We start from the raw sequence: 27,264 nt of genomic DNA on the forward strand, positions 1-27,264 counted from the left end.
ATAATTATCGATCTATAGTTTCCCCTATGTTTCATAATTTTGGGAATTTTATTTGTGTTATACAAGCTTCTTTGAAATAAGCACTTTCTTATCAGTCAGTGTGGGGATATTTCAAATTACACATTAAAATCTCTATTCTTTTGTACACAAATAGAGAGGCATTTTAAAAAGCTATGAAAAATAAACAGTGTGGTAAAAAATGTTATCAGATGACTAAATATAGGTTGAATAACTTGAATTTTACATTTCTGGTATTTTTATTCAACTTCAGATATTTATTTTCATGCTATAGCAAAAATTATCCAGGGAGTCAGACATGTTATTACATTAGGTTTTTATGGCAGAATTTTGCCTAATTTTGTAATTGACCATATTAAGGGAAATTCATGTTTTTTCGTCTTGATTTCTGTTACAAATATTTGATTTATGTACAATTAACCAGATATTATATTTAAAATTAATGCCTGTACCTGAACTTTAATTCCATATATTGTATTGTTTCCTCATTCCAATAAACTACATACAATAGAACCAGATATGAAAGGTCAGAAAGTATTTAATATTATAATATATTATATTATACATATTTGAATTGTTTGGTGATTCCAACAAACAATCGGACACAATAATCTGGTCTTTTCTTTGTCATGTTAACTACATATTACCTCAGTCTCCATCAAGTCTAGTTAGTTTAAAGTTAATAATTATCTTTTTTTAGGTGTGCTCCTGGGTATGTTGGCTCTCCAACTGTTATCAACAGCAAATGCACTTTAGATCAAAGTAAGTTACTAAAGTATATCAAATATATTAAAAGGGCATATTGTACCTCTGGAAAAACAATAGTTGACTATTAAGACATTTTAATTCCATACCACTTTGACCCAAAGATGGATTTAAAAAAATAATTATTTACCTGATTAAATAAATTTAAAAGGGAAAAAAGTAGTCAACCAAAAGCCCATTAGCCCATTGTCTGAGCAATAACAGTACATTTTTTTCACGTTTTGAGTGACAATACATTTATACAATACAATATCATTTTTTTAAATCTTTTATCTTGACAATTTACTTTTCTATAAATGTATTTCTAATTGAAATACTCTTCCGATACCATTAAAAGATTTTGTAAAAAAATAATAATGTGTATAACATTTAGGAAATGAGTTGTGACAGAGTGAAAAGGGGTAGCAAAATAGGCAAGAGAAAAAAATCATTCCTAAACCATGCTCCTTTTATGATGATCTTTAACTACAAAGAAAATTCCAACAAAAATAGTGTATAGAAAAAAAATCTAACAATATCTTTGTTTTAGATGGCCCAGCCCCAGAGGTTTCTATTAGACCAAGTAGTATTAGTGGTGTTGAGAGTCAGTCAGTTACATTGAGATGTTATGTTACTGGTAGCGCGACAAGTGTAGTTTGGAGACGTGCTGACACTCGACCTCTTTCAAGCAGAGCTCAACAGCTTTCCAACAATTTTCTTAGAGTAAGTATCTCGCTAAAATTGAGCGTGCACTTTACTCCTGATTAGCATCCACATGATGCTACAATACAAGGTCCATCACTAGTAGCTATGCAAGTGAAATGTACGACCTCTATGACCTGTAAATACCTGTGTATAATTATGTTTGCCTTTGTGACTATTTAATGGAGAGGTTGCTTTATTAGTCACTATCATTTATAGCAGCTATGTTGCTATCTGGTCTCTCCAGGAAACTTGCCTCCAAATTGTCATAAAATCAAAAATGAAAATAAATTATGTAGTTACTTGCGAGCTTTGAAGTAATTGCCTGTACACTACACTGCTGCCTTTACAGTCCCTGTATTCGCGGATGTAGCACATTTACTACTGAAACTTGACAAAATTGTCTGTAGTAAGTTTGAAGTAACTTGACTACAAAGATCATCTTCACATGCACTACCAGGACTTGCAACCTCCATGCAACAACCAAACTTCCACTTCAAGGCTTACACACTAATCTGAACATCCCTTTTGTTTTACCTCAGATTGTCAATGTCCAACCAGAAGATGAAGGAGAATACATATGTATAGGTTATAATAATGAAAAGAGTGGATTTGCTTCTTGTGTTTTAACCGTTGTCTGTAAGTATATCAGACATTTTGTCAAGGAACAATTCCCAGGGGAAAATTTGAGTTGAAAAACCAGCTAAAACATTCCAGTTAACCCCAGTTGGAGTTAACAGATTTAACTGTGATTTGGTTACTCATTTACTAATAAAATTATTATATTCTATATTTAGCACCATATATCAGTGTGTATGTGGAGGAACCAAGAGTATTGGAACTTAAGATTGGAGAGACGGCTAGATTCATGTGTAGAGCAGAAAGCAAGGTTAGATTGTAGACTTACTTCTTATTTTGAAATTTAATTTCACTCGCCATTTGTCACTTACTTTCAGTAATTAAGAAGCTTTCAATTTAGTAGGACCTAGGACTTACATCATTTTTCCAAAGTCAGGCAGTAATCAATCACGAAATGGTGTACCCAAAAACATTTAAAATGTGCCTGTTTGTGATACAGAATCCAAAGTCATCCATCCACTGAACCTAGAATAGACACAATTTGGTCCAAATGATAAACTAAACTTAAACACATCCACAAACTATATTATCATGTCCTAGCCCTAGGCCATCGCAAATTGAAAGTTCCTAAGGATACCTAACTGACCTGCATGTGAAGATACCTTTTCATACTGATACAAATTAAATTGAATATAAAGCAGAGTAAATGTAGATAACGATTGTTATTTTTTGTTTATTCAGACTACATACACATTGGCGTGGATGAAGCAGTCTGGCTTTCTGCCAGCAAAAGCAGAATCACTACCAAACGGTGACCTGATAATAGAGAATGTCGACCAAACAGACGTAGGGGTGTACGCTTGTATTGGATCTAACATGTTTGAAATGGACAAAGCAATGGTCAACCTTAGAATTACAGGTAATTATCATTGGTGGAATATGACTGACATGTGATGAGGCATGAGTTTGAGATGGTTGTCACTAGATTCCATCTCTCAGAAGGATGTGACGCAAGGTTCTTAAGATAGCTTTTTGTACTCTAAAAAGTCCAAAATTAATCTCTTTCTCAAAAAAAGAACAAAAATGATATCTGCCTTCAATAGTTGAAGGAATGAAAGGAAAATAGATTGTAATTGTAAAGCAAAGAACACTTACCATAGAGGTTACACCACCCACATGCACATTCAGACACACAGTATCATTTAGACGGATGGAAACTAGTATTAACCATCCAATATGCTGTCTGTACTGATAGTGATGGCCATTTTTTTTATTGAATACCATTTATAAAAATTACTATGACATTTTTTAATTTAGAGGTCTTACAAAATTTATGACTAGGAATGGAAATTACCTCCTGAGAAAGTATGAACATAATTTGTTATTCGTATATCAATAGATGGACCAGAGCCCCCAGAAGTTCGTATAAGTCCAACATACCGACAAATAACAGAAAGCAACACTGTAGATTTTATATGCACTGCAAATGGATCACCAACACCAACACTCCGATGGACTCGAATAGGAGGAGAAATAACTAAATCTGCATTGATTTCAAATGGTATGTTACGATTTCCGTACGTGTCGGTTAGTGACGCAGGATCGTACCAATGCGAGGCATCAAACATTGCAGGGTCAAAGTCGGCAGTTGCAAGACTGGATGTCACAGGTACGTTGTTGAATGCCTCCACTTTTTTCAAATCTGAAAACAGCATATAGTAACCCTCTTTTTGGACACCCCTGTTCAGGGAAAACCCCTAGTGAAAGGACACGTATGTCCATGAAATGAACAATGGGCAATATGTTTGAGATTATGGTCAACCCCTATTTGATGGACACATTAGAATTCTAATTTGTCATGTCTAATTTGCATTTTTTTCCACTTGGGTTGCTTATTTTGATTTTTTTTTAGGAATTAGTTTACCAACACCTGAAATCACACCTCGAGTATTACAATTTAACGCTGGTCAAAATGCAGAGTTCACATGCACAGTTTCTGACCCGTCAACCACAACGATAGAGTGGTCAAAAGCTGATGGACTTCCATTACCCGAAAATGCTGTCGAGACTGGTAACACACTGTACATTTATTCTGTAAGACCTGAAGATTCTGGACAATATGTATGTACAGCTCGTAATGCTGGTGGTTCTCGATACACCACTTGTAATTTATTAGTCAAGGAAGGTAAGTTGTTTATCTAGTTCGGTGATCTTTACAAAGCTCTGCCATTTTCATCGCATGATTTGTTGATTTGGCGGATTCAGTGTCCAGACAATTACTAACAACGTAGGTCCTAGATCGTCGAAATCGAAAACTTCCTAATGTTCCAAAATACTTGGTTAACTTTTATTCTGAGTGTGCTTGTTGTGATAGTGTATGTATGTATACGTCAATCTTAATGCACAAAGCCAAAGTGCTTCACATTATTACCCAGTCAGGTTTTAGATCAAACACGTCTGGAAACATACTCCCATAATTATGCAGCCAGTAATCTGTACAGTTGTGTTTTGACCTATACCCAGGTACCCATTTATACACCTGAGTGGAGACAAACATGAGTAAGGACACAAGCAATGCGACAAGCTTTGGATTCAAACTGACGATCTCATAATCACTCCAATTAACCCAACATCCAACACGTTTTAATAAGATTAAATACAATAATAAAATGCCAAAATTCCTTTGTTGCAATGAATACTTATTGCACCAGTGACAATTGGAAAAATCCAATGAATTCTGATTAAAGAAATGCATTATTATTTTCATTTCCGTTTTTCTATGTTTGACATCATATCCATGGAAAAACAGTACATAACACATTTCTTACAAACTAATTCACAAATTGAAATAGTCTATGAGATGAGAATTTTTTTTAAATTGATTTCTCCTAATATTGGAGTGTGGGCCTACTGTATGACTAATAGAATAATTTGTTCTCGTTTTTCCTTTGTAGACTTCCGTGTAGCTCCAAATGCTACCATTATACGAGACCATCAGTTCGTCAATAACATACTAACAATCCAGCAAGGACGCCCGTATGTTTTGCAATGTTTTGTTACCGGTGACCCACAACCGACAATACAATGGGAAAAAGGATCAGGACTTACCAGCAATCATCAGATTTCAGTAAGTTTATTACATGTAGTGTTCTGTCTGGGATGAAGAACAACTGTTTATATGCATATTTTAACTTGATTAACAATTAGAGCCAAATGTTATGCTGGGCTCTCATCAGACCTCTTGTAAGGGGATTTCCTGTTTGAACATAAAATCAAAACGGTACTGGGTATGATCAACTAGCGTTCCTACACTCAACAGAACATCCATTCATAGAAGCGTATTTATTTATTTAGGAAAGTTTTTAGGATGGGTGAGAGGGGAGCAGGATTTATTCAAGGGAGGCAAACTATTTTAAAAATTGTAAATGTTTGGGGTCTTTCAGAAATGTATAATAACAATAATATATAAAAACAATATATATAAAAATAAATATTGATATTTGATTTTTATTTTTATTGTTAACTATATAATATGATAGCATACCCTCTAGTTAGCCCTTTCATTCATAATGGTATTTATTCAATATAAAAGATGACAGCCCGAGGGCTGAATTGCAAATATATTTACAATTATTTTAGTTAAAATTACTTAATTTTCTTTTCTTATTCTTGTGTGTATCACTGCTTGAACATTTAGTAACACATTTTGTGATAAAACTGCAACATAGACTGTACAAATATAATATTTTTATCAATAATTATTCCATCCTTATTAGGAAAATGGAGTATTCCTGACAATTCAAAATGCCCAACCAGAGGATAGGGACTACTACTCATGTATTGCTGAGAATTTGGTTGGTTACAATCGAGATTACGTCCAAATTGATATCCAAAGTAAGATTTTGATCATAACAAATTTAACAAATCAATTATGATTCATTCATAATTTCTTGTAATCTGATAAATATCTTTAATCCATATGTTTTTTTAACCACTGTATTTGTAGGGCGTTCAATTCCACAAATTGAAATTTATCCCGCAATACAACCCGTCTATGCAGTTGGTGATAGTGCCCAATTCCAGTGTCGTGTAACTGCCGGAGATCCTTCACCGGAAGTAGAATGGAGTTATGCTGAAGGGACACAACCCATATCAGCTGAAGTAAGTGAAATAAAGACAAATTTTAATTGCCCAATAATAATGTATTGTATTCATTTATGTAGCGCATTTTCAAATGATGTTTTCACATATTAGCGCACAAAAAACTTCCATATACTTCCGTAATGTTGCAACCAGTAATCAGCACAGTTGGCCTTTGACCTAACCAGGTAGCCATTCTTACACCTGGGTGGAGGTGTCTCTTGAAATTTTAATTTATATGTTTTAAAACACACATATCGGTTACCACTATAAAATTAACTACACTTCAGTATATTTCTGAATTTTAAGCAGTACCGTAAAAATATTTGTGTTTTTTATTCAGATTATTGGGGATGTTCTTCGCTTTACCAGTCTTCGACAAGAAGATCAAGGAACATATATTTGTTTAGCATCAAATATTGCAGGCCAAGTTTCTATCAGTCTCACATTAACATTACAAGGTATAGTAGATAATAAAGTCCTTCTAATCTATAGGTTAATAATGGGAAATGTTCAGCAAAAGTGTATGTACAGTATCATCCATTTCTGCTTGGAGGATTGTGTGCCTTTTCTGTATACTGTTTTTTGTGTGTGTGACAAGAACCTACCTTTACTTTTAAAGCTATAAGATTTAGTATCTTGATGACCATAGTGATCTGATGTTTGACTTTTGTACTGCAGTTTTCAAGTCTACATTTATTAGGCCAGGCTGTTAAATTAGTCTTTGGTTGGACTGTCTCATATATCTTTATGTTTTAAAGAGAATGTATTTAACATAAAAATACTTTCAAACAGGCTCTCTCCCACAACTGTCCATCTCACCAGCCAGCCCAGCAGAGTACAGACAAGGTGATGAGGCCCTCTTTGAGTGCATTGGTACTGGATCACCAACTCCATCAATTCACTGGATGAAGATGGATGATGGAACCCGGCAATACACAAGGATGGCAAACGAAGCAGGAATGACCATCTCATCTGCTCAAGGCAGTGCTATGTTGTCGATATCATCCATTGTGGATGCAGATGCTGGACAGTACATGTGCCGAGCAGAGAATGCTGCTGGATATGCACAAAAAGAATTGGTTGTCTCGGGTGAATAAACAGTATAGAATCCTCACATTTAATTCATTCACGTCTAAAGAGAGATTATAATTGAGAAAGTCACAATATCATTTGAAAATGTTACTGTATGATATGATGATGGATTTCAGTAGAAAGAGATGTACTGTAATCGAATAAATGATTTTATTAGCACACTGTAATGCTAGCGTTTTTTTGGTTGAGACTTATAAGCTTCTGTGTAGACATGTATTTCAGGTCAAAAGAAAAGTCTAGACTAATTTGCAATGCTGTTTTTGTTTTCTTTAGTTCTGCCTCGTGAAGAAAATGGTGAGGTAGTTGTGACACCCACTGACCTAAGAATCACACAAGGAGAGGCTGCTCAATTCAGTTGCAGCATTGAAGGTATGCCATTTCTGTCAAGTTGAGAAACTGGAAAAACGTTTTTACCTTATAGCTACATAACTCAATCTGTTGAAAAAAGCTACAGAACTCGACCTCAATCTTGCAAATATAGATACAGAACTCAATCTGTCAAAAATCGAACCATAACATAAAGTCTTTTTTATGAAAGCTTGAAAATTTGTGTTATCTGTTTAGAAAATCATGTTATTTCAGGTTTTCACAATGAAATATTCAACCCAATCTGTACAACTCGATCTGTTGAACATAGTTGCAGAACGCAATCTGTTGGATATAGCTAGAAAATGCTTGTAAAAGTATTAATGGTAGTTGTGACTGCCTTTTCCTCTTAACCAATAGTCAGTTGGTGAACCATTTAAATGTTGTGCTTGGACACACTAATTTTGGTCTTCATAAAAAATTTAGATTAGTTGCCTCATGTTTGAAGTAACTGATATTAATTAATTAACCATTAAAAACATTTATACATATGATTCTTTAATCCCAATCTTACAACTGTAATGTAGCCTTTAGCACACAGTTTGGAAGAACTGTGCATTATAGTATAACATTTAATATTTCATTTTTTCTTATAATTTTAGGTGCTGCTCCAGGATCTTATACTGTTATGTGGCGGCGCGTTAGCTTAGATATGCCAGAATCGCATGGGACTAGTAACGGCATCTTAACAATTTACAACACGCAAGCAGAAGATGCTGGAGAGTATTACTGTATCATTGAGACAAGATCAGGATTTGAACGTTATGTTGTTTCATTGGTGGTTTATGGTAGGTGATATTGAACATTTTTTACTCTTGGTTTAAAGTGGTACTGTAAGCCCATAAACATGAAAAAGTGAAGATTAATTTAAGAAAAGAAGACTTTCTTTTTGCAGTTTTAATAAAGGTACGATTGCAATAATTAAAGGGGCATCTTCTTGCGTAGCTGGTAAGATACTTGCACGTGTACTTCTGCCAAGGCTTCGAATTATTGCATCTAGAGTTCTACCAGAAAGCCAATGCGGTTTCCGACCATCCCGTTCCACAGTTGACATGGTATTTGCTCTGCGACAACTTCAAGAGAAATGTGTGGAACAGCAACGCCCTCTGTATGTTGTCTTTGTTGACCTGTCAAAAGCCTTTGACAACGTTAGTAGATCTGGACTCTTTCTATCTTAAAAAATTAGGGCTGTCCCGATATTTTACTCTCATTGGGTTTCACCAAGATATGAAAGCCACAGTCCAATTCAATGGCACAAGATCTGAGGCAATTGATATCAGCCGTGGTGTGAAACAGGGCTGTGTTCCTGCAATCATGCTTTTCGGTATTTTCCTTTCTGTTCTTCTCAAGCATGCTTTTCCAGAACATTCTGCTGCACTCTCGAAGCACAGGTGGTTTTTTTAACTTGTCTAGACTCTGTGCGAAGACAAAGATTAAGCAAGTTCTTGTGCATAAACTCCTGTATGCGGATGATGCTGCCATCCCAATCTGAATTACAGACATCTTGCAGCTCCTTTTCAAAGGCATGCTCAGATTGTTGATCAACATTGGCAAAACAGTAATCCTGCCTCACAGGGCGCAGAGGTTATGGTAAACCCTTAGAAGTTGTAAGGAAATTCACCTATTTCGGTTCTGCAGTAAGTGACACTAACTCACTAGATGTTGAGCTTGATACACGTATTGGAAAAGCAGCAACCACTTTTGGAAGACTTCGTGCTCGTGTATGGAACAACCATAACCTTACCATCAAATTTAAGACTCACATCTACATTGCATGTGTGCTAAGTGTCCTGTTATAGTGCTCAGAGTCTTGGACCACGTATCGTCAAGGCCCCTCATTTCTACAATGATCTTCCTCTATCTATCCGCGATTCCTTATCTTTTACCTCTTTTTTCTACGGTGAACTGGCTGACTCACCTTGACCATGCGGACGTCCAAAACTCCATTTTAAAGTTGTTATTAACCGTGATCTGTTTTCTTTTAATACTCCCACTGGCTCTTGGGAAACTCTCGCCTCCAACCGAACATCCTGGCGTTCTAAATTGGTAACTGGTCACCAATTATCTGCCAATGCTTATGTTTCTGAGTAGTTAAAAACCTAATTGCAGATGCTTATAAAATTCTATAGACAAATATTTTAACAAATAAATGAAACCAACAGTGCTCATCCGTAGCAGAGAAGTACTTAGCCTGGTTAAATAATGTTTTGGACCTGAGGTTATCGTCTGTCATGACGGGATTGGGCCATATAATAATAATTATTTCAATTTATATGCATGGAACTCATAAGAATCTTTTGTTTATTTTGCAGCTCCTCCTGTAGCGGATGTTATGCCCACTTCTCAGACGTTAATTGCAGGCGAGTCAATCCAGCTGCAGTGCGTTGCAAAACAGGGAACAGGTCCATTAACATACACCTGGGATAAGGTATCTAACCATTAAAACACAGCCTGTAGAAATTAGTTTGACAATGTATCTTGTTTCACATGCTTACAATGAGGGGCTGATCATTCTTGTTGGGCAAATAATGGGAGAAAATACATACCACGAGTTCCTACTTATTACATTTTTGGTTTTTCTATTTCGATTTTATTGAATATATTATTTCGATACCATACATCATTAACAGACAGAAGTGGACACAAATTCAATCATTACATGGTACTAGGGATCCTTCTAAATTCCCATAAGGAGATTTACATCCATAGGCATCTCATTGAAATGCAGTGGTGTGGGAGAACCATTCTTGTCTTTCTATGCTTACTTAACAATCCAAAGGCCTGGTTTCAAGCCCTACCTCTATTATCAAGACTTTACCCCTATTTGTTATTAAAAGCCTTGAATTTCCAAGAAAAAGTTGGTTTATTTAAATTGTGATATTTTATCATTCAGATACCAATTCATTTCCCACTTTAGAAATCCTGTCATGCCATACACGGTTTAAATTACTTAATAAGTTTCATGTATTTTAATGCATTATTGTATTTTTTTTTTATCACTTTAGGAGGGTGGTGTTATACCATACACAGCAATAATTGGTGACTATGGATTACTGACCATACACTTTGCATCAGCCAATGACACTGGCCGTTATATCTGTACTTGTTCAAACTCAGCTGGTTCTAGCCGTAGTTACTCGGACATCACTGTTTTAGGTATGTTATCTTTGATCTAGAGTGTCAAACTTTTTGCTTCTTACCATAGTATCTTAACCTAAGGGAAAACAAATTTATAATAGTCCGCCACCCCTCATGAGTGAAATATAATTCTTGTTATGAAATATCCAAATACTATAATCAGAATCAAGGTAGTAATATCAACTGCAATCAGGGAAAAATGAAATTACATTATTTTTAAAAAGAAAATTGCGATACGGAAAAAAAAGCTGTGTGTCTGGATAGGTGGTACAACAATGATGTGTAGTGAACACTGCCACGATAGAAAAACAAGTTCTGGCCATGCGCAAAGCAATACTTGAGTTTTCCATGTCACTCTGTCACAGCTACTGTATCATTTTTTAGTATTTTTTTGTTTCAGTTCCTCCGAAAGTTACTGTTGCTCCACACAGTCTGATGCGTGCCATTGGATCTGCAGTTGAGTTTAATTGCAGAGTGCTTGCTGGTTCTCCCCCTCCACGTATTACATGGGAAAAAGAGAATGGCCAGATGCCAGACTCTGCGTCGTATATTAACAATAACTTAGTGTAAGTTTTCATAAAATATTTGTTTGTAGTCAAAATGATTAGCTTGATGGATCAACATGTTACAAAATTCTAAATAACTTTTATGTCTAATTACACATCAAGTACAAATTAGGCATTATATTTTGCAGTGGTTTAATTAAAAATTGGGTTTCAGTCAAGCTCCAAAAACGCAGTTCAGTATATAAAACAATTTATTTTAAGCTCTTTAATGTGAAGAAGCTAGTCTGTCATTGAAAATACTGTTTTGAACACAAACATGGTGTTTTACCCAGTTTGTTTTAATTCCTCCAAGGATGACTTGTTTATAACCACATCAATACATGATGTTTTCATTTCCTAACTTATTTGAATCTAATAGACTGATTTTCTTTTCCATGATATCTTCTTTTTTAAGTTTGAGTAATCTCGCCTTTGAAGATGAGGGTATTTACATCTGCCGCGCTGAGAATTCAGCTGGAAGTTCCACAGCTTCTGGCAAACTCGCCCTTCAAGGTATTGTGGAAATTAGAATGCTAAAACTGCTTTCATTTTGATTGTTCAACAAAATATAATAGCCAATAAATGCAAATGTATATTTTATTTTAAAATTTAGTCAACTCTCCAATTCCTGGAAATTTCTCCTAAAACAGACTTTTCTGTTAAGGTACAACATTTGTTTACCATTAAATACCAGACTTTCCAGAAAACCACATTATATTAATTGGATTACAAATTAACTGTCAAACTGATTGGCAAAGGAAATAAATATGCTATTCTATTTTTCAGCTCCCCCTGCTGTTGAGATCACCGTCCACACAGCAGTTCAGTTTGTTGCCATTGGTGAATCTGTGACCTTTGAATGCAAGGCATCCGGTGACCCCACTCCTACAATTCGGTGGACACGTGTTGATGCTGAAATCCCCTTCAGCGCCCAGATTGAGGAAGGAATGCTAACCATTCCAATTGTACAGCTTGCAGATGCTGGAACTTATAAATGTATTGCTACTAATGTTGTGGATTCAGTTGATTCTCAAGTTATCCTCTATGTCCAAGGTAGGCTTGTCAATTGAATTGATAAAGAATGTCTGCTGTTACCTAGTGATTCCTCAGACGCTCATTGCAAACGCTTTAAATTTTGTTGCTTTTTTTTGTGTCGATTTTTTTGTATGAGATTGTTTGAAATTGTTGTTTTTAAATTGTGTAAAAAAAATCCTCAATCGAGAGTTTTTGGCTATTACGGATTTTTATTTGCCTCAGTGAATTGTTTTGATGTTTTTTTAAATTGAAATAAAGATACCAAGATATATAATATTAGTGATTTAAAGAGCCAATGAGCTTAATGCTCGTTATTTTTTTTTTAGTGATTTTCAAAGTTGTTTTTGAATGACTTTGTGTTTGTGCTTTTAAAACTTGTTGGTAGGTGGGAATGGGATTATCTAATTTACATCTTATTTTAGTTGAATTGATCTTCTTGTATTCTTGTATATTTTGTATTTAACCTACCTAAGTTTTAACTAACCTTAGTTTAAAAAATTATAAAATCTTTTTTCTTTATCAGCTGCTCCTCAGGCTGTAATCCAACCATCCACCAGAACAGTTTCTGTTGGTTCTGTTGTGGTCTTCACATGTCTTGCTACTGGTTACCCATCACCAAGAATCTCCTGGAGGAAGCTAGAGGGAGATCTACCTGCCAATCGAGTCATCAATAGAGGAGTTATGACCATCAACCAGGTCGTTAAAGAAGATGCTGGCACCTATGTATGCTTAGCTAATAATACCCAAGGATCGGTTGAGTATACAGCAGCACTGTATGTTGGTGGTGAGTATTAAAATTAGTATTTTAATACAGTACTCTAATACTTCCTTGAGCATTTATTTATTTGAATAACTATGATATTATTGTCACTGTTTTATATAAGAGCTTTGTTATGACTTACAAATATCTCAGAATCTAGTAAGGAAGGCCATCTCAATGTCCCCCACATGCGCACGACAAGTTGTCACAAATTGAAGGCTCCCTATTTTGTCTGTATTGTGTATATACATATATCTATATAAACACATCAGACACAGAACATGAATTCTAAACATCCTGGTAATATACTGAACTTCAATAAATTTATTTGAAACGATAAAATGAGGATGAGAAAAAGTCTCCCCAACCGAGATTCAAACCTGGAACCTTCTGCTTGATATGCGACTCTTTACCATTATTGGCATGGTACGGCGGAACAGCACTAGTCCCTCAATTGATTGCATGCGCACCAGAGATAAAATTGATACGCCCTCATTTATATATTACTCGTTTGGCGTACTGGTGACAACAACCACCCAAAGTAAAATAGAAAAGTCGTATTGTAGATCTTCTTTGAATTTACCTAATTACATGTCATTGTATCCACTGTTACACTCAATCCCTAAGAACAAATGCTGCTAAAACTTGCCATGTTTCTGTAAAATATTGTTGGTAAAATATTATTGTTTATTGTAGGATTTGTACCATACTTCCAGCAGATGCCACAGTCCTTTATTCAGTATCCTAAACTATCAGACGCTTACAAAGAGTTTGAAATTGATATATCATTCAAGCCTGAAAGCACTGAAGGTAGGTGTTTTTTATGATAAAATAGTCATGTCACTATCTAGAAAGCACAAGTTTGAGGCCAGACAATTCTAATTTGTTGGTACCCTTCAATGAAATAAAATGGTGAGGAAAAAGGAACAATCTGTGTTCTGGCCACTGGGTTTTCAAAGGCTTCTGCCAAGTTGAAAATTTACCAACCGTACTGGTGGCTACGGCCCTGCAGTTGAACAACTAGATGCGTCAGTCTTGTTATCTCTCGGTACAATATTTAAAAAAGAGAATTTCTTGATTATGGTGAATGTTGTTCTGTTCTGTAGATATCTTAAATTTTCAGTATTAAACTAGCATGAAGTATACATTCTTATGTTTACTAATGAATAATATATATATGGGTTCATATTTAAAATGTGCTTTCCACAGTGACAACCTTCACAAAGCACAATTGACACTAGATGTTACACAGGCAAGGACTCTGTGTCTTGCTGCCAACAAAACTCTAATTTTTCTGTCCAAAACAGATACTGAAAAAGACCAGAACACCGGGGTAACCCATACTCACTGATGTCCACAAGGCACATTTGTACACTTGACCTCCAGTTTTATATCCTGGAGTCTTGCTACTGTATGGTCAAAGAAAACATTGTGCCGATTTTATGGCTAATACAATGTTTGCAGCACCCATACCTTAGCTTCTTGGTCACTCGACTCCACACTATACTGACTACTTTCTCTTTCTTTAGGACTCCTTTTGTACAATGGACAGAAAACCGATGGTAATGGAGACTTCTTTTCATTTGGATTGAACAATGGTTACGCAGAGTTCAGGTTCGAACTTGGTGGTGGTGTCGCAATCATACGCAGTGAGGAATCTTTGCAGTTGGGTCAGTGGCATACCGTTACTTTGAAGCGACAATCAAGAACAGGTCAAATGTTGGTTCACGGTCAGAGGGAAGTTTCTGGAGAATCCGGTGGTCAATTCCTGGGAATGGATCTACAGCTGAAGCTGTATCTTGGTGGTGTACCCAACTTTGGAGAAATTGCCCGTAATACTGGACTTAGAACAGGCTTTATTGGTAAGATTCAAAACAGCAGTATAATGTAGTCAGTTTTGAAGTGAAACTCTCTATCAAGAGGCTAGGGCCGCTATGTGCAGGATACTGTATCCAGTATACTGTATACTGTATAAAAGTATAGCATTCTATCCTGGGTTTCTTGCTACAGAATCTGGCATAAACAACCAAACCTTAGGAAGTGGGATAAAGATATTGTACAGGAATTGTTCCAACAATGTTCAGCCTATATTTAGTACAGTAGTAAGACCTAAAGAATACAAAAGTAGATTAACCTCCGGCTGATGAATTTAATTTAAAATCAAGTTTGTGGACAAATGCCATTCCATTAGGCCACATTCTGCCCATACTGTAGATAGAATAAGTTTTTAGTAATTAAAAAATAACATGTTTTTCAGGATGTGTTAGCCAACTCGTAATTGAAGGAGAGAAGGTTGACCTTGGTGGTGATGCTCTGTCACAAGTTGGTGTCACCAGCTGCCAAGTTTGTGAAGACAATCCTTGTTTGAATGGTGGCGTTTGCTCAGAGTCTGGAACTGAGGTCGGATACCAATGCTCTTGTAATCCAGGATTTGTGGGAGATAATTGTGAACTACAAGCAGAACAATGCTTCGCTGGTATGTGATATAAACCATAAAACCGTACACAAAAGGTTAATGTGCACAACATGAACTTGGACCATGGCCCGTAGCCAGGATTTTTACAGGGTTCTTTAAACTTTATTTAATGAGGGTGACTCAAAACCGTATAATTATCTAACAGTGATTTTCGAGATGCCATTCAAAACCGTATAATTATCTAACAGTGATTTTCGAGATGCCATTCAAAACCGTATAATTATCTAACAGTGATTTGTTGACCATTATATATTTTGGTTTCTTTCATTTTAGGAGCATGTGGTGTTGGAGAGTGTGTTGCACAAGATGGTGTGTTTGGGTTCACCTGTAGATGCCCTCTGGGCTGGACAGGTGATAGGTGTGAAACAGGTAAGACGGTACAGGTGATACACTATAATTTAAATAACATTTCATGACCAGATAAATACTGAATTAAGAGACCTTTAATGTATAACTTCAGATTTAATGACAAAATTGTCTTGAGAAAGGTTCCATGATAGTTCCTAAACGTCGGGAAAATAATGTACTATTTATTTTTTATAAGGTTTAAAGCCTTGATAACACTGGACTTTGGTGTCTGAACCACCAAAAGTCAAATTTGAATGCCGACTACAATTCCCTCAGAGTTAAATTAACCAAGCCCAATGGTTAAACAATGGTCACCACTGCCAGCCCAATAGAACTTACCACGGTGTCGGTAAAAACAAACCACACTATTTGAAGTTAAATGCCACTGTTCTTGGTAAAACTACTGCAACCGTATGAATAATTCAAATACTCAAAAGTAGCATCATTAAATTATCGTTTTTCAAGTTTAGTACAAACAAGACTTTAAAAATATTAAAATTCAAGAAGCTCATTGAGCTGATCCAGGAATGTAGTGACATTTAATGTTCTGGAGATATGCCCCATGGATTTTGAAATACACTAAGCTTCAAATGTAATTGATTTACACCGATTTACACCACACACAATTATTATAACATTTTACTTATAGAATCTCTATTTATATTTTTTTTGTAAATTAAAATTTTTACTTTATAAACTTAACATCATCTTCATCTAGTTTCATTCATGTAATTTTTAATATTACATTTATAAGTGCATGTTAAAAAGTTACATCCATTTCATTTCTCATCCTAATCCAGTGTAATAAATTTCATTATTTTTTTTCTTAATTGCTGACAAATAGTAAAAATGTAAGTGTTTTGTTCTTTCTGTTTACCATATTTATTTTTATTTTATTTCCATTTCTGTGTTTGTTGCGTTATTTGTACATAATTTGTAAATTAAGATTCGTCTGGGACAGAAGGTACAGAGGGTTCAGGAAACCCGAGTAGTTATATAACGCCAACGTTCAGTCATGAAGATGATGGTATACTTTTCGCAACCGACGATACGCTTGATGGATTTCCTCATGCTGATACTGTTACATCATACGTAACTGATTCGGTACTATCACTTGTTACACCACCCGTTACCGAAAGTACAGATGAACTGGTAGATACGAGTGTTTTCAAGCAAGTGACCATAATACCGAATGGTGGTGATATGGCGTTAGAATCTGGGGAGCTTACGCCAAGTGGAAGTGGGAGCGGAGATTATGATTATTACTCGCTTCAAGGCGATCAGGGTATAATGAAATTTTCAATGCAATTGGCTGCAGTGTTTGGCTTTATCAATGAATCCTTCCCAAGGCTAGCTTATTTGCATACACAATTGTAATAAACACCTGTCACACAATTGCATACTTGTATTGAATTGTTATAATTATGCTCCTACAGAAATTACATGAAAACGCATTTAAAAATTATATTAAACTTGTTCATTTAGTTGAAATTTTTTTTCTATAACAATAATTTTCCAAGAAAAATGCTTACCAATTTTATGGAATTTTGGATGAAAATTACATTTATGGACATCTAAAAACCATTACTGCTATTTCTTTATAAGTTTTAAGAGAATTTGAACATTAAACTCTGTTTCTTTAGGCCCGCAATTCATATTTTTACGGCACTTATAACAATTCATCAAATATTTCTTGTGAAAGGTTGTACAGTTTTAGATGTACGCTTTTTTCTTTAATCACCGTCAATTTGCATCCCATAGAAGTCTGCTAGTACAAAATCTGAAACAAAATCTCACCAAACATTGTTCATTTTAATAATTTAGTGGATTATTTGGTTGTGTTTCAGTGTATTAACTTTATTAAAATTGCATGTAATTTGCATGTCATTAAGTATGCACGTTATTTACATTTATCATAAGAACTGTCCTAATTTTACAGTTGTCATATTTTATGTAAACATCATAGCAGTCATTTATCATCATTGCCTTCATCTTAATTTTCAACCGTATATAATCAAGCAGATTCCAGGTTTAAATCTTGGATTTTTCTCATTCTCGCAGATTTCATCATCTTTGCCATTTATGAATAAATAAATATTCTAGCGACAAACTATTCCGCAATTAATTTTTGGGTCGCGGGGGGTGTAGCTTGAGAAATTAAAAACATACAGCAATGTTTTAGTGTTGATATAAAATCCTGTGTGAACTGTGATGAACAGTGTTGTGCACGTCATGAAGAGGAAACCCGGACTGCACTGAATTAGGCTGAATCATCGCAATTTTTATCAAACAAAATTACAATGCAATTTCTGTCTATCTTTTAGAGCTTCCTAAAATCTTTTGTATGCGCAGCTAGCTAAATATTGTGATGTAATTAAATGGGTGAAATGTGATGCGATGCATGGTGATGTGTGTTGTCTGCTGGATTAGAGTTTCTGTATGCCTGTAAAAATATACAGATTAGCATTTCTTTATTTGGTGTTAATTGAATTAAAACCGAAGAAGGAATAACACACAAAAACTATTTTTCAAAGCAATCATTTCCATATGGGGGTATGACCTCATTTGCATTGATAACCTTCCAAAATTCCAAAATGAGAAATATATTTACATATGGACTACTTGATTGCAGGCCTCCTATGTCTCCTTATATTTTTAACCAGAAGTTTCTTGATATTTCCCATCTCCCGCCGAAGGTGCTATTTTTCCCAATTGTTTTGAATGGCTACAAAAAACCCAGTAATTAATACCATTTAGTCTCTGCTTGCTAGGTTTGTTTGATAACTAAAAGTGAAATAAAAGAAAGAAAAAAATGTGCTAATCTTGCAGCGCTGGGTGCTGATTTCCAAATTTATTTTTATAAAGCAACCTCTATGGTTTGGCAACGCTTTTTATTTATTACAATGTTTAATTTTTTTTTAATTTGGAATCACAGTGATTGGGAATTGGATATTTCTCATGTTTACTGTTTCAATGCATTGTTTTTGTTTCAGAGTTACGTCCATGTTTATGTGGTTTGTGTTTAGTATTATTTTGCATGTTTTAGACTATGAAATACATAACAATAACATAACACCTTTCTACCAATAAAGATATATTAAGTTAATGCTGTGATGAAATAGAATAGCATTGTATTGAATTAGTTCAGTATGAGTTATTATTTACGAAACTGCGAATGTTTGACTGTTGTAGAGCTACTGTACCAGCTTAATTGCTTTGTAAGTCCTGTACAATGATGAGTGTCGGTCCTGCTACAGTCTAAAGTTTAAAATTGATGTGCATGAACTAACCTCAGAACTGAGGTTAGTTGCACTTTTGCACATCAAAGTGTCTAGGCTACCACTGTAGCTAGCCCCACCCCAACACCACCATGTACAGGCTAACTTTGTATTTTGCTGCTGTTTAATTATTAGTATGTTGACTATGTCTGTAGAACCTAGATGATTGAAAAGCTTGCTATCTATGATACAATTTTATTATATTAAAGTGCGAAAGGTCAACCTGTACCTACAGGACATGTTTGTTTAATACACAAATTACAGAATATTTTTGCTTTCTTTGTATTCTCAGATTTTGTTTGTAGTGATTATACAATTTTATAATCAACATATAACTAAGCCTATGCAGTGAAGCTTCTAGCTCGATAGAACATATTATACAGTAATCTGCAAAAAATTGCTCATAATAACATTAAGATTGTCATTTTCAATATTATATTCTTTCCAAAAATTTAAAATATGCAAAATTCATTCCTCCTTTCTCTTAAAAGCTTCTTCATCAAACAATGTTATATAATGTATAGAAATCAAGTCTTGACTTTTTTCTAACTAAATTTTCCCCTATTAACAATGATGTTTGGGCTACTGTAGTCCTTCTCTTCCTACGCTGGTTGGAATCAGTGTTTGTTTGTACATTATTTACACTGTAGCTTACAATTGGTAATAGTTAATGACAATTTTTTAAACATTTTTCTTGATATAGAGGTTGACATCAGCACGCCATCATTCACTGAAGGTTCATACTTAGCCTATCCTTCATTACGTCCAGTCAGCCGTATTGCACTTCGTATTCGTATGACCTTTAAACCTGATACTGATGAGGATGGTATCTTGTTGTTTAATGGACAAATGCAAGATGGCACAGGAGACTACATTGCTGTTTACATCAAAGATCGTCAAATTGTCTTCCAGTATGATAGTGGATCTAGTAAGAGAAAACTTTTTCCTTGACAATTTATATATGTGACCTGTCATTTAAGGAAACAAAATTATTGTTAAAGATCCAAATAAGCATACTTATTTAGCCTAATACAATGGCGGATAGGCACTACTGATTTCTGTATAAAGAACTGGAAAGAGTCGACAAAACTGTTTATTGATGAACCTATTTTTAACTCTGCCTTGAGTATAAACTATTAAAATTAAAAATATTTCCTTTATTGTAGTTTATTTGAATTTATTAGTTGAATTAATATTTAAAAATGTAATTGTTCTGTTAAACAGAGGCTGCAGTAATAACTGGCACCAGTGAGATCAATGCAGGTCAATGGCATACTTTTGTCGCTGAACGTAACCGCCGTGATGGTTCACTTCAGATTGATGGCAGCGAAGCCATCAAGGGTCAGTCTCCAATCGGATCCAGTGGACTTGATGTTCCGCTTCAGTTGTTTATTGGTGGTGTTGATCAGGTTGGCCAGATCCCATCAGAGGTGTCCGTGACCAGCAGTTTTAAAGGATGTTTGTCTGAGGTAAGAAGAAGTCTTCTTTGATTATGCCTTTATATGTTTCTAAGTGCCTTAGATCCAGATGATGACCTAGGCATATAATAGGGAGCATTCGACAACCAGTTAAATAGCAGCCTGAAAATTATTGTTAAAAACAGTGTTAGAACGCCATTTAACTGGTTATAGCTATGCAACTTATAGCTGCAACGCAAAATAATGATTATTTGATTGACAGCTGACATTAGACCGATCGATTGCATTGCATTTTGAGCACTGTTAATGTTATTTTTAACGACAAACCACAAATTTAAACGGTTTAATTTGGAGCAGAAATTGAGAAGAAATGTGATCAGCCTAAAAAATATATATTTTTTAAATAAACGGTTTATTCAGCTCTATGCAGCAGAAAACAGACACTAAAACTCTGTCTACACTATCTAATTAGTTTGACAAAAAGTGTGATGTGCCCAAATATGGTAGTAATTTGACAACACCGTTTTCATATATGGGCAAACCACATAAAGTTTGATAGTGTAGACAGAGCTTTAGAAGTTCTTTTTCATTTTTAGATCTCAATTAGTGACAACGTTTTAGAAGTAAGTGATCATTTACACAGCGCAAACGTTGGTGACTGCAGTGCCAGGGAGCCATGTCATAATAATCCATGTCAAAATAAGGGTGTGTGTACTCCTGCTGGATTGAACGACTACTATTGTATATGTGGGTCAGGATACCAAGGTTAGTAATATTTGAAGCTTCTGAGCTGATCCTTTTTCATATTTGTCAAAGTAGGGAGGTTTCACTACCATACAAAAACAGATATATTATACATTTTGAAACTGGCCTAAATAAGATATTTAGGCCAGATATTCATCAAATGGGGAGGTTTCACGACCTTATGAATATGTATGCTGATCTCTTTTTCATATTTGTCAGAAGGTTTTACTATTTTATGATAATGGATACATGTTTATACCACCAGTTGACTTTGTTGGTTTTTTCATTTAAGAATCTTTTTCAAGGTGTAACCATTTCTAAGATAATGTTTTCACACATTCATAAACACACGTTTCCAAACACAAAAATTTAGCCAAAATGAAGGATACAACTCAGCATTTTATCCAGGGAATTTCCCTGATAAACATACGATCATTTTTGTATTTCTCCAGATTTTACACATTACTTCTATGATTGAGCATAGATTTTAACTACAGTATAAGGTTATTTATGTAAAATCTTTTATTAATATGATTTGCGTCTGAATTTGTTGAAAAAATATTCACAGGTAAAAACTGCGAACTACTACGAGGGCCATGTGAGACCCGTCCATGTCAAAATGGTGGATCGTGTGTACCACTTGGAGAAGAATACAAATGTCTATGTGGTATGGATTATACCGGACCAAACTGTGAATTTGGTAAGTACAGGGCTTGTATACAATATGGAGCTTTCAATTTTGGAATGGTAGGCAATGAGACGGACAGTTAACAAACTGTAAACAGAACGTTTGTTGGTAAATGTATTTCAATTTTTGAGGTACAATCAATGACACTTCATCAAGCCTAATAGGCCGATAGACCATGTAAAATGTTTATTCCTCTTTCTTGCTTAAGCTTCTTTTTTCTTGCTTAACTTTATTCCTCCTCCTTACTCCTTTATTTAAGTCCAATGTACAATGAGACACATGCTGCAATGTGACACATGCTGCAATGTGACACATGCTGCAATGTGACACATGCTGCAATGTGACACATGCTGCAATGAGACACATGCTGCAATGTGACACATGCTGCAATGTGACACATGCTACAATGTGACACATGCTACAATGTGACACATGCTACAATGTGACACATGCTACAATGTGACACATGCTACAATGTGACACATGCTACACATCAAACAAACCTATCCTTGTGCATTAAAGTTCTCACCAATCCCTCATATTATGACCTGATGATGTCTCATTGAGATAATGTTGGAGGTTACTTCCAATAACAATTCTGAAATCAGGGAAGATCTCGATTGACATGTGCATATTATACACATAACATGGGTATCTATGTATTTCAACTATATAATTAAAGTACCAATGATATCTTGTTGTAACAATCTTTTTTTTTTCTTTTTTTTTAGCCAACACATTTTTCAATTCTATAGATGTTACAAGGGATGGATATTTAGCATTGAGAAGTGACTTGATACCCAGAAAGTATGTTATCAATATTTAGCCAATTCATATTGTTATCGAAAAATTACTAGCAATAATATTAATAGTTCATTTTTATAGCGTGTAATATATAATAAAACGTTGTTATAAACATTATTACCCCGGTCTTTTTGGATCAATATACTTTGTACACCTGGGTGGATAGAGGTAAATGCAATGCCTTGCCTAAGGACCCAAGAAATGGACTTGAACATGTGCTCTTCGACGCCACCTCTGATACTTCACTGTTTAATCGATGTAATTATTATATTTCTTTTCTATAGTGATGATGATCAAGAACAGCTGAAAGTATCTTTTAAAACATTAACTCCAAATGGTGTCATTCTTTGGCAAGGAGTAGTAAGTATTCTCAACTTCTGTGTATACCATGATCAGCAAACCCCCTACTCTTTTAGAATAGTATAATAATATTGTGCGCATGTACATTTTGTGTGTATGATGTACTCTTAGGTTCTATATTAACCAAACGTACATTAATCTTACATTAAACTTATGTAATCAAGTTTTAAAATTTACTTTTTTTCTGAATATTTTAGGAAGCTGGTGAGGCCGGAAGACAGAGAGACTTCCTTTCTCTAGGCATCAAAGACGGTTATTTAGTTTTTATGTATGTGACATTTTTATCTTAAATTTGTTTAGGTTATTCATGTTTCGAATTACCAGTATTTAATTTTGCATGAAAGACTAGAAGAATATTGATAATATCTGCACATGCTTCCCAATCAATGTTGTGATAACTACAGTACCTATGCCAATAGATTATTTCTCTGAATCCATTACAGTGTTGATGAAATTAGACTTGTGCCATGTGCATCAAACTTTCTATGTGTTTATTAGGTAGTTTCATATTTACCACTGATCATGATCAAGCCAGTAACTTTATGTGAGCCTAATAAGATCAAATATTGTGCTTAGCTTTTATTTTAATCACGCTGACATGATCTAGTGGAACATGCTGGAGAAACATGATTAACTAATTTTAAAGTAATATCAAATTAATTCATAAGATGAAATCAACCAATCCGCATTTAATTTAGTATTTTCAAGTCATTACACACAACCGTATTGGCCCAACAATTGACCTTATTAACATAATCATTATCTGATTTCTATATTGTTTCTTTTTATCATGCTAAAAATATCATTACAATAGATCATAATAATTACTAAGTCACGACATTTTCTATGAACATGTCTATTATGTTATTTGGAATAATTATAAATTTAACTCTCTCACAACTTGATGATTTGTTTTATCAAACAATTTTAATCCTTTTCTTTGGTGCAGGTTCCAACTTGGGTCAGGCATTGCAGAAATTAAGTGGAGTGCGTTCAGAGTTGATGATGACGTTGAACATGTAGCCTACATTCAAAGGAGCGGCAGTCTAGGCTATTTGACAGTTGATGATAATGTTAACAAAGCATCAGGTGAAGCTGAGGGTCAAAATGTCAGGTTGGATGTTCCTGGTCCAGTTTACTTGGGTAAATATATAATATAACATATCCTTACCATTTGATTGGTTTATATGTATCACATGACATGCATTATTTGGATCAATCCTCACAGTAAGGTGGTACATTATACATTTTTTTAAAACAATTTAAAGAATTTTGTCTGTTCGAATATGGCTGCGCTCCTCTTCCAAATTCCGAGAGAAATATTGTTTATATGCTTCAAGTCTAGCCTTCAGCTTTCACAACAGGTAATGAATGTTTTGTATTCGTGGAATAGGGTCTAGATCAAATATTGTTATGACTTGATATGATTGATTGATCTATTTAACTAATGAAAATACTCTATCCATTTCACTAATAAACATTCATTACCAAAATGCGAAGGAATAACATCCTACTCGCTGCCTACTGGCCTGAATTGCACACAGATGTGAACAGCACAACTTTCTTTTTTCCATTTAAAATATCAACAGAAAGGAAAAAATAAAATATATGTGTAAAATGATTTAATTCCTTTGTATATAATTCGCAGGTGGAGCACCAGATGTTTCCAGGCACACAGGTGGCCAGTTCACAATGGGCATTGTGGGATGCATATCAAAATTACAGATTCGCTCCGGAGAAGTAAATCTGCAATCAGAGGCTGTAGGAGGAGAGAATGTAGGCCCTTGTAATTAATTAATGAATTATTCATAAGTATATAAAGGTGTAAAGTTCATGTCAAGCATATGTCATTCAGAACGGTTTTCAACCTATCAGAACTGTTGTTACTAGCCAGTCAGGCGAGTTTATCACTGGACAGTTGATTGCAATCAAGGTTTGCTTTTTTTGCAACCAATCCAAGGGCTGTTATACTTGCAGCCAACCATAACCTGCTTACTTGCAATCAATCTACAATTACTTAACCAATCAAGGTTCAAAACACCTGCAACTCAATGTAGTGAGTTTTCTTAAATGCTGCATTACCCTATGTCAAAGGTCAACAGGGTTTACTCTGGATAGAAGAAATTATTATTCATGCATCATAATTAGTACTTTCATTGTTGTCATGGCAATTTTACATTATAAAACATGAATTATTCTATATGATGCTTTTAGATATTGCATTTAAAATAAAAACCTTAAAGGAAGTCAGTTGTGTCAACGTCTACTGTTATGAAGGATATAAATTGAAACACTAATTTAGAAACAAAATAACACAAAGCATGGATGCTATGTAAGAGAGGACATACTAGAACACACAACTGATGTACACACATCATTAGTATCAGTGTGTTCAATGCGTGTCTCTAATTACTGACGTTGTATTCAAATTGTGTTTTTAAAGAAATATTTAAAATAATATTTAAATGTTAACATTGACCAAATATACAGTTTTGTTGGAAAGCCATTCATAATTTTATTATTTTTTCAATATGTAAAAACAAGTTATTTTAAAATTGTTTACATATTTTGAAATTAATAGGTTGAATGAAAACGACACTTAAATATGCAAAATAACAGTAATGGTTGGCATACCAATTTTATAAATGCTAATTTGCCAATATTTAATATGATTTTCTGTAATGTAGCTATTATATCAACTATTTTCATTTCTTTCAAACATGTAACTGTTTTATGAATTTATAGTACATAATAATTTTAAAATAGTTTTATTGATTAGAAATTCCTTTATTTCTATCTACTTACAATCATTTTTTCTGAGTGTTATATAATACATTTCCATTATTTTGTTATATATATATTTAAACCTATAGCATCTGATTTGTATACGATTTTATAGTGAAAAAAGGTTTTTTTAGAAAAAAAAAATAAACGTTACAAGCACAATAATACATAATAGAAAAATATTGTGCATGTATGTAGGAATTTCATTTTAGAATAAACAATTTTAAAGGTTATTTTAATTTATACATACTTTTAGTTTTATTTTAATATTACAATATAGAATTGGTTATAGTTACCATGGAACTTATATTGTATAAATAACTTACTTTATTATTATGCCATAGTTTTAGAAAACAAGTTATATTTAAAATACCTGATTATACAATTTTACCCTGAAATCACAAATTTCATTTTTTTTTCCAATACTTTTATTTTTATTTTATTATGGCATTTTTTATCATCTCAGTTAACTTTACATTTATGAAAAGCAAATAAAGTTTAAAGACTTGTTGAATTTTGTGAAATTATTTTTGTGGAGAGAACACTATAATAGGACAGGTTTTGCAATTTGTATTTTTTTTTATTATATTATGAATTATTATATTATGTGAATATTCATTCATGTGTTGAAAGATTGACTGCTCAACCAGGCGGGGCCAAGTTAGATTTGTAAATGTTTCAACTCATCAAATATTCTCATCATTCATTAGCTGCGCCTATACCACAAGAAAAAAAACGTACGTTCTATCTAACAGGGATTTTAAAAACAAATTATTATACATCATCAATTTGTAGTAAAAATTAGATAAGTTAAAGTAACTAGATGGTACGCTCGCTTCGCTCGCGTACCATCTAGGTCGTGCCCACATATGGTTCTCGAATACATAGTAATTTCAGCGTTAAAAAATTGGCGACTTCAAATGTACATAAAGGACAATATTACATGTCGTTTACAGGAACGAATTGTTTTGAAACAAACTGAATTTGTGTTTTGTATGCAACATGAGGGTTGAGGGATGGGGAAGAGGATGGGTGCAAAGACGAACAATTTTTAAATATATTCTTTATCCATTTAGTAACGACATTTTAATTGTTTTCATGTTTTAGAAATAATAGGCCTATACCACTAAACCAAGGAGGTATTTATACCTCCATGACTAAACACAGTAAAACATTGCTATTTAATACTTTGTTGAAACTGTCACCGTATAGTCGATTGAAATAGTACAGTACATGTAACGA

General features: G+C 34.3%; 1 protein-coding gene across 3 annotated transcripts in view; it reads left to right on the forward strand.

The window, feature by feature from the left end:
- The window catches only part of LOC144836186 (basement membrane-specific heparan sulfate proteoglycan core protein-like), a 99,422-nt gene extending 73,585 nt beyond the window's left edge, over nt 1-25,837 (forward strand). For 2 of the 3 annotated variants that reach the window (XM_078691421.1, XM_078691422.1), the window contains exons 48-81: nt 719-780; nt 1,313-1,485; nt 2,007-2,103; nt 2,262-2,353; nt 2,785-2,962; nt 3,443-3,712; nt 3,956-4,228; nt 4,998-5,170; nt 5,820-5,937; nt 6,050-6,204; nt 6,527-6,644; nt 6,979-7,275; nt 7,552-7,647; nt 8,247-8,432; nt 9,957-10,072; nt 10,650-10,800; nt 11,183-11,348; nt 11,743-11,840; nt 12,114-12,380; nt 12,886-13,146; nt 13,819-13,932; nt 14,652-14,984; nt 15,380-15,598; nt 15,872-15,967; nt 16,893-17,231; nt 19,928-20,152; nt 20,449-20,693; nt 21,239-21,407; nt 21,955-22,086; nt 22,806-22,881; nt 23,163-23,238; nt 23,436-23,506; nt 24,188-24,381; nt 24,887-25,837. In XM_078691421.1, coding sequence (XP_078547547.1) covers nt 719-780; nt 1,313-1,485; nt 2,007-2,103; nt 2,262-2,353; nt 2,785-2,962; nt 3,443-3,712; nt 3,956-4,228; nt 4,998-5,170; nt 5,820-5,937; nt 6,050-6,204; nt 6,527-6,644; nt 6,979-7,275; nt 7,552-7,647; nt 8,247-8,432; nt 9,957-10,072; nt 10,650-10,800; nt 11,183-11,348; nt 11,743-11,840; nt 12,114-12,380; nt 12,886-13,146; nt 13,819-13,932; nt 14,652-14,984; nt 15,380-15,598; nt 15,872-15,967; nt 16,893-17,231; nt 19,928-20,152; nt 20,449-20,693; nt 21,239-21,407; nt 21,955-22,086; nt 22,806-22,881; nt 23,163-23,238; nt 23,436-23,506; nt 24,188-24,381; nt 24,887-25,032 — 5,782 coding nt within the window. In that variant the 3' untranslated portion in view covers nt 25,033-25,837. The remainder of the gene's footprint in view (nt 1-718; nt 781-1,312; nt 1,486-2,006; nt 2,104-2,261; nt 2,354-2,784; nt 2,963-3,442; nt 3,713-3,955; nt 4,229-4,997; nt 5,171-5,819; nt 5,938-6,049; nt 6,205-6,526; nt 6,645-6,978; nt 7,276-7,551; nt 7,648-8,246; nt 8,433-9,956; nt 10,073-10,649; nt 10,801-11,182; nt 11,349-11,742; nt 11,841-12,113; nt 12,381-12,885; nt 13,147-13,818; nt 13,933-14,651; nt 14,985-15,379; nt 15,599-15,871; nt 15,968-16,892; nt 17,232-19,927; nt 20,153-20,448; nt 20,694-21,238; nt 21,408-21,954; nt 22,087-22,805; nt 22,882-23,162; nt 23,239-23,435; nt 23,507-24,187; nt 24,382-24,886) is intronic. The other variant, XM_078691423.1, reaches the window with a different exon arrangement.
- The last annotated feature ends 1,427 nt before the right edge of the window (nt 25,838-27,264 follow it).

The sequence above is a fragment of the Antedon bifida genome, chromosome 2, assembly GCF_963402885.1.
Source record: "Antedon bifida chromosome 2, ecAntBifi1.1, whole genome shotgun sequence".
In the NCBI taxonomy this organism is placed as follows: Eukaryota; Metazoa; Echinodermata; class Crinoidea; order Comatulida; family Antedonidae; genus Antedon; species Antedon bifida.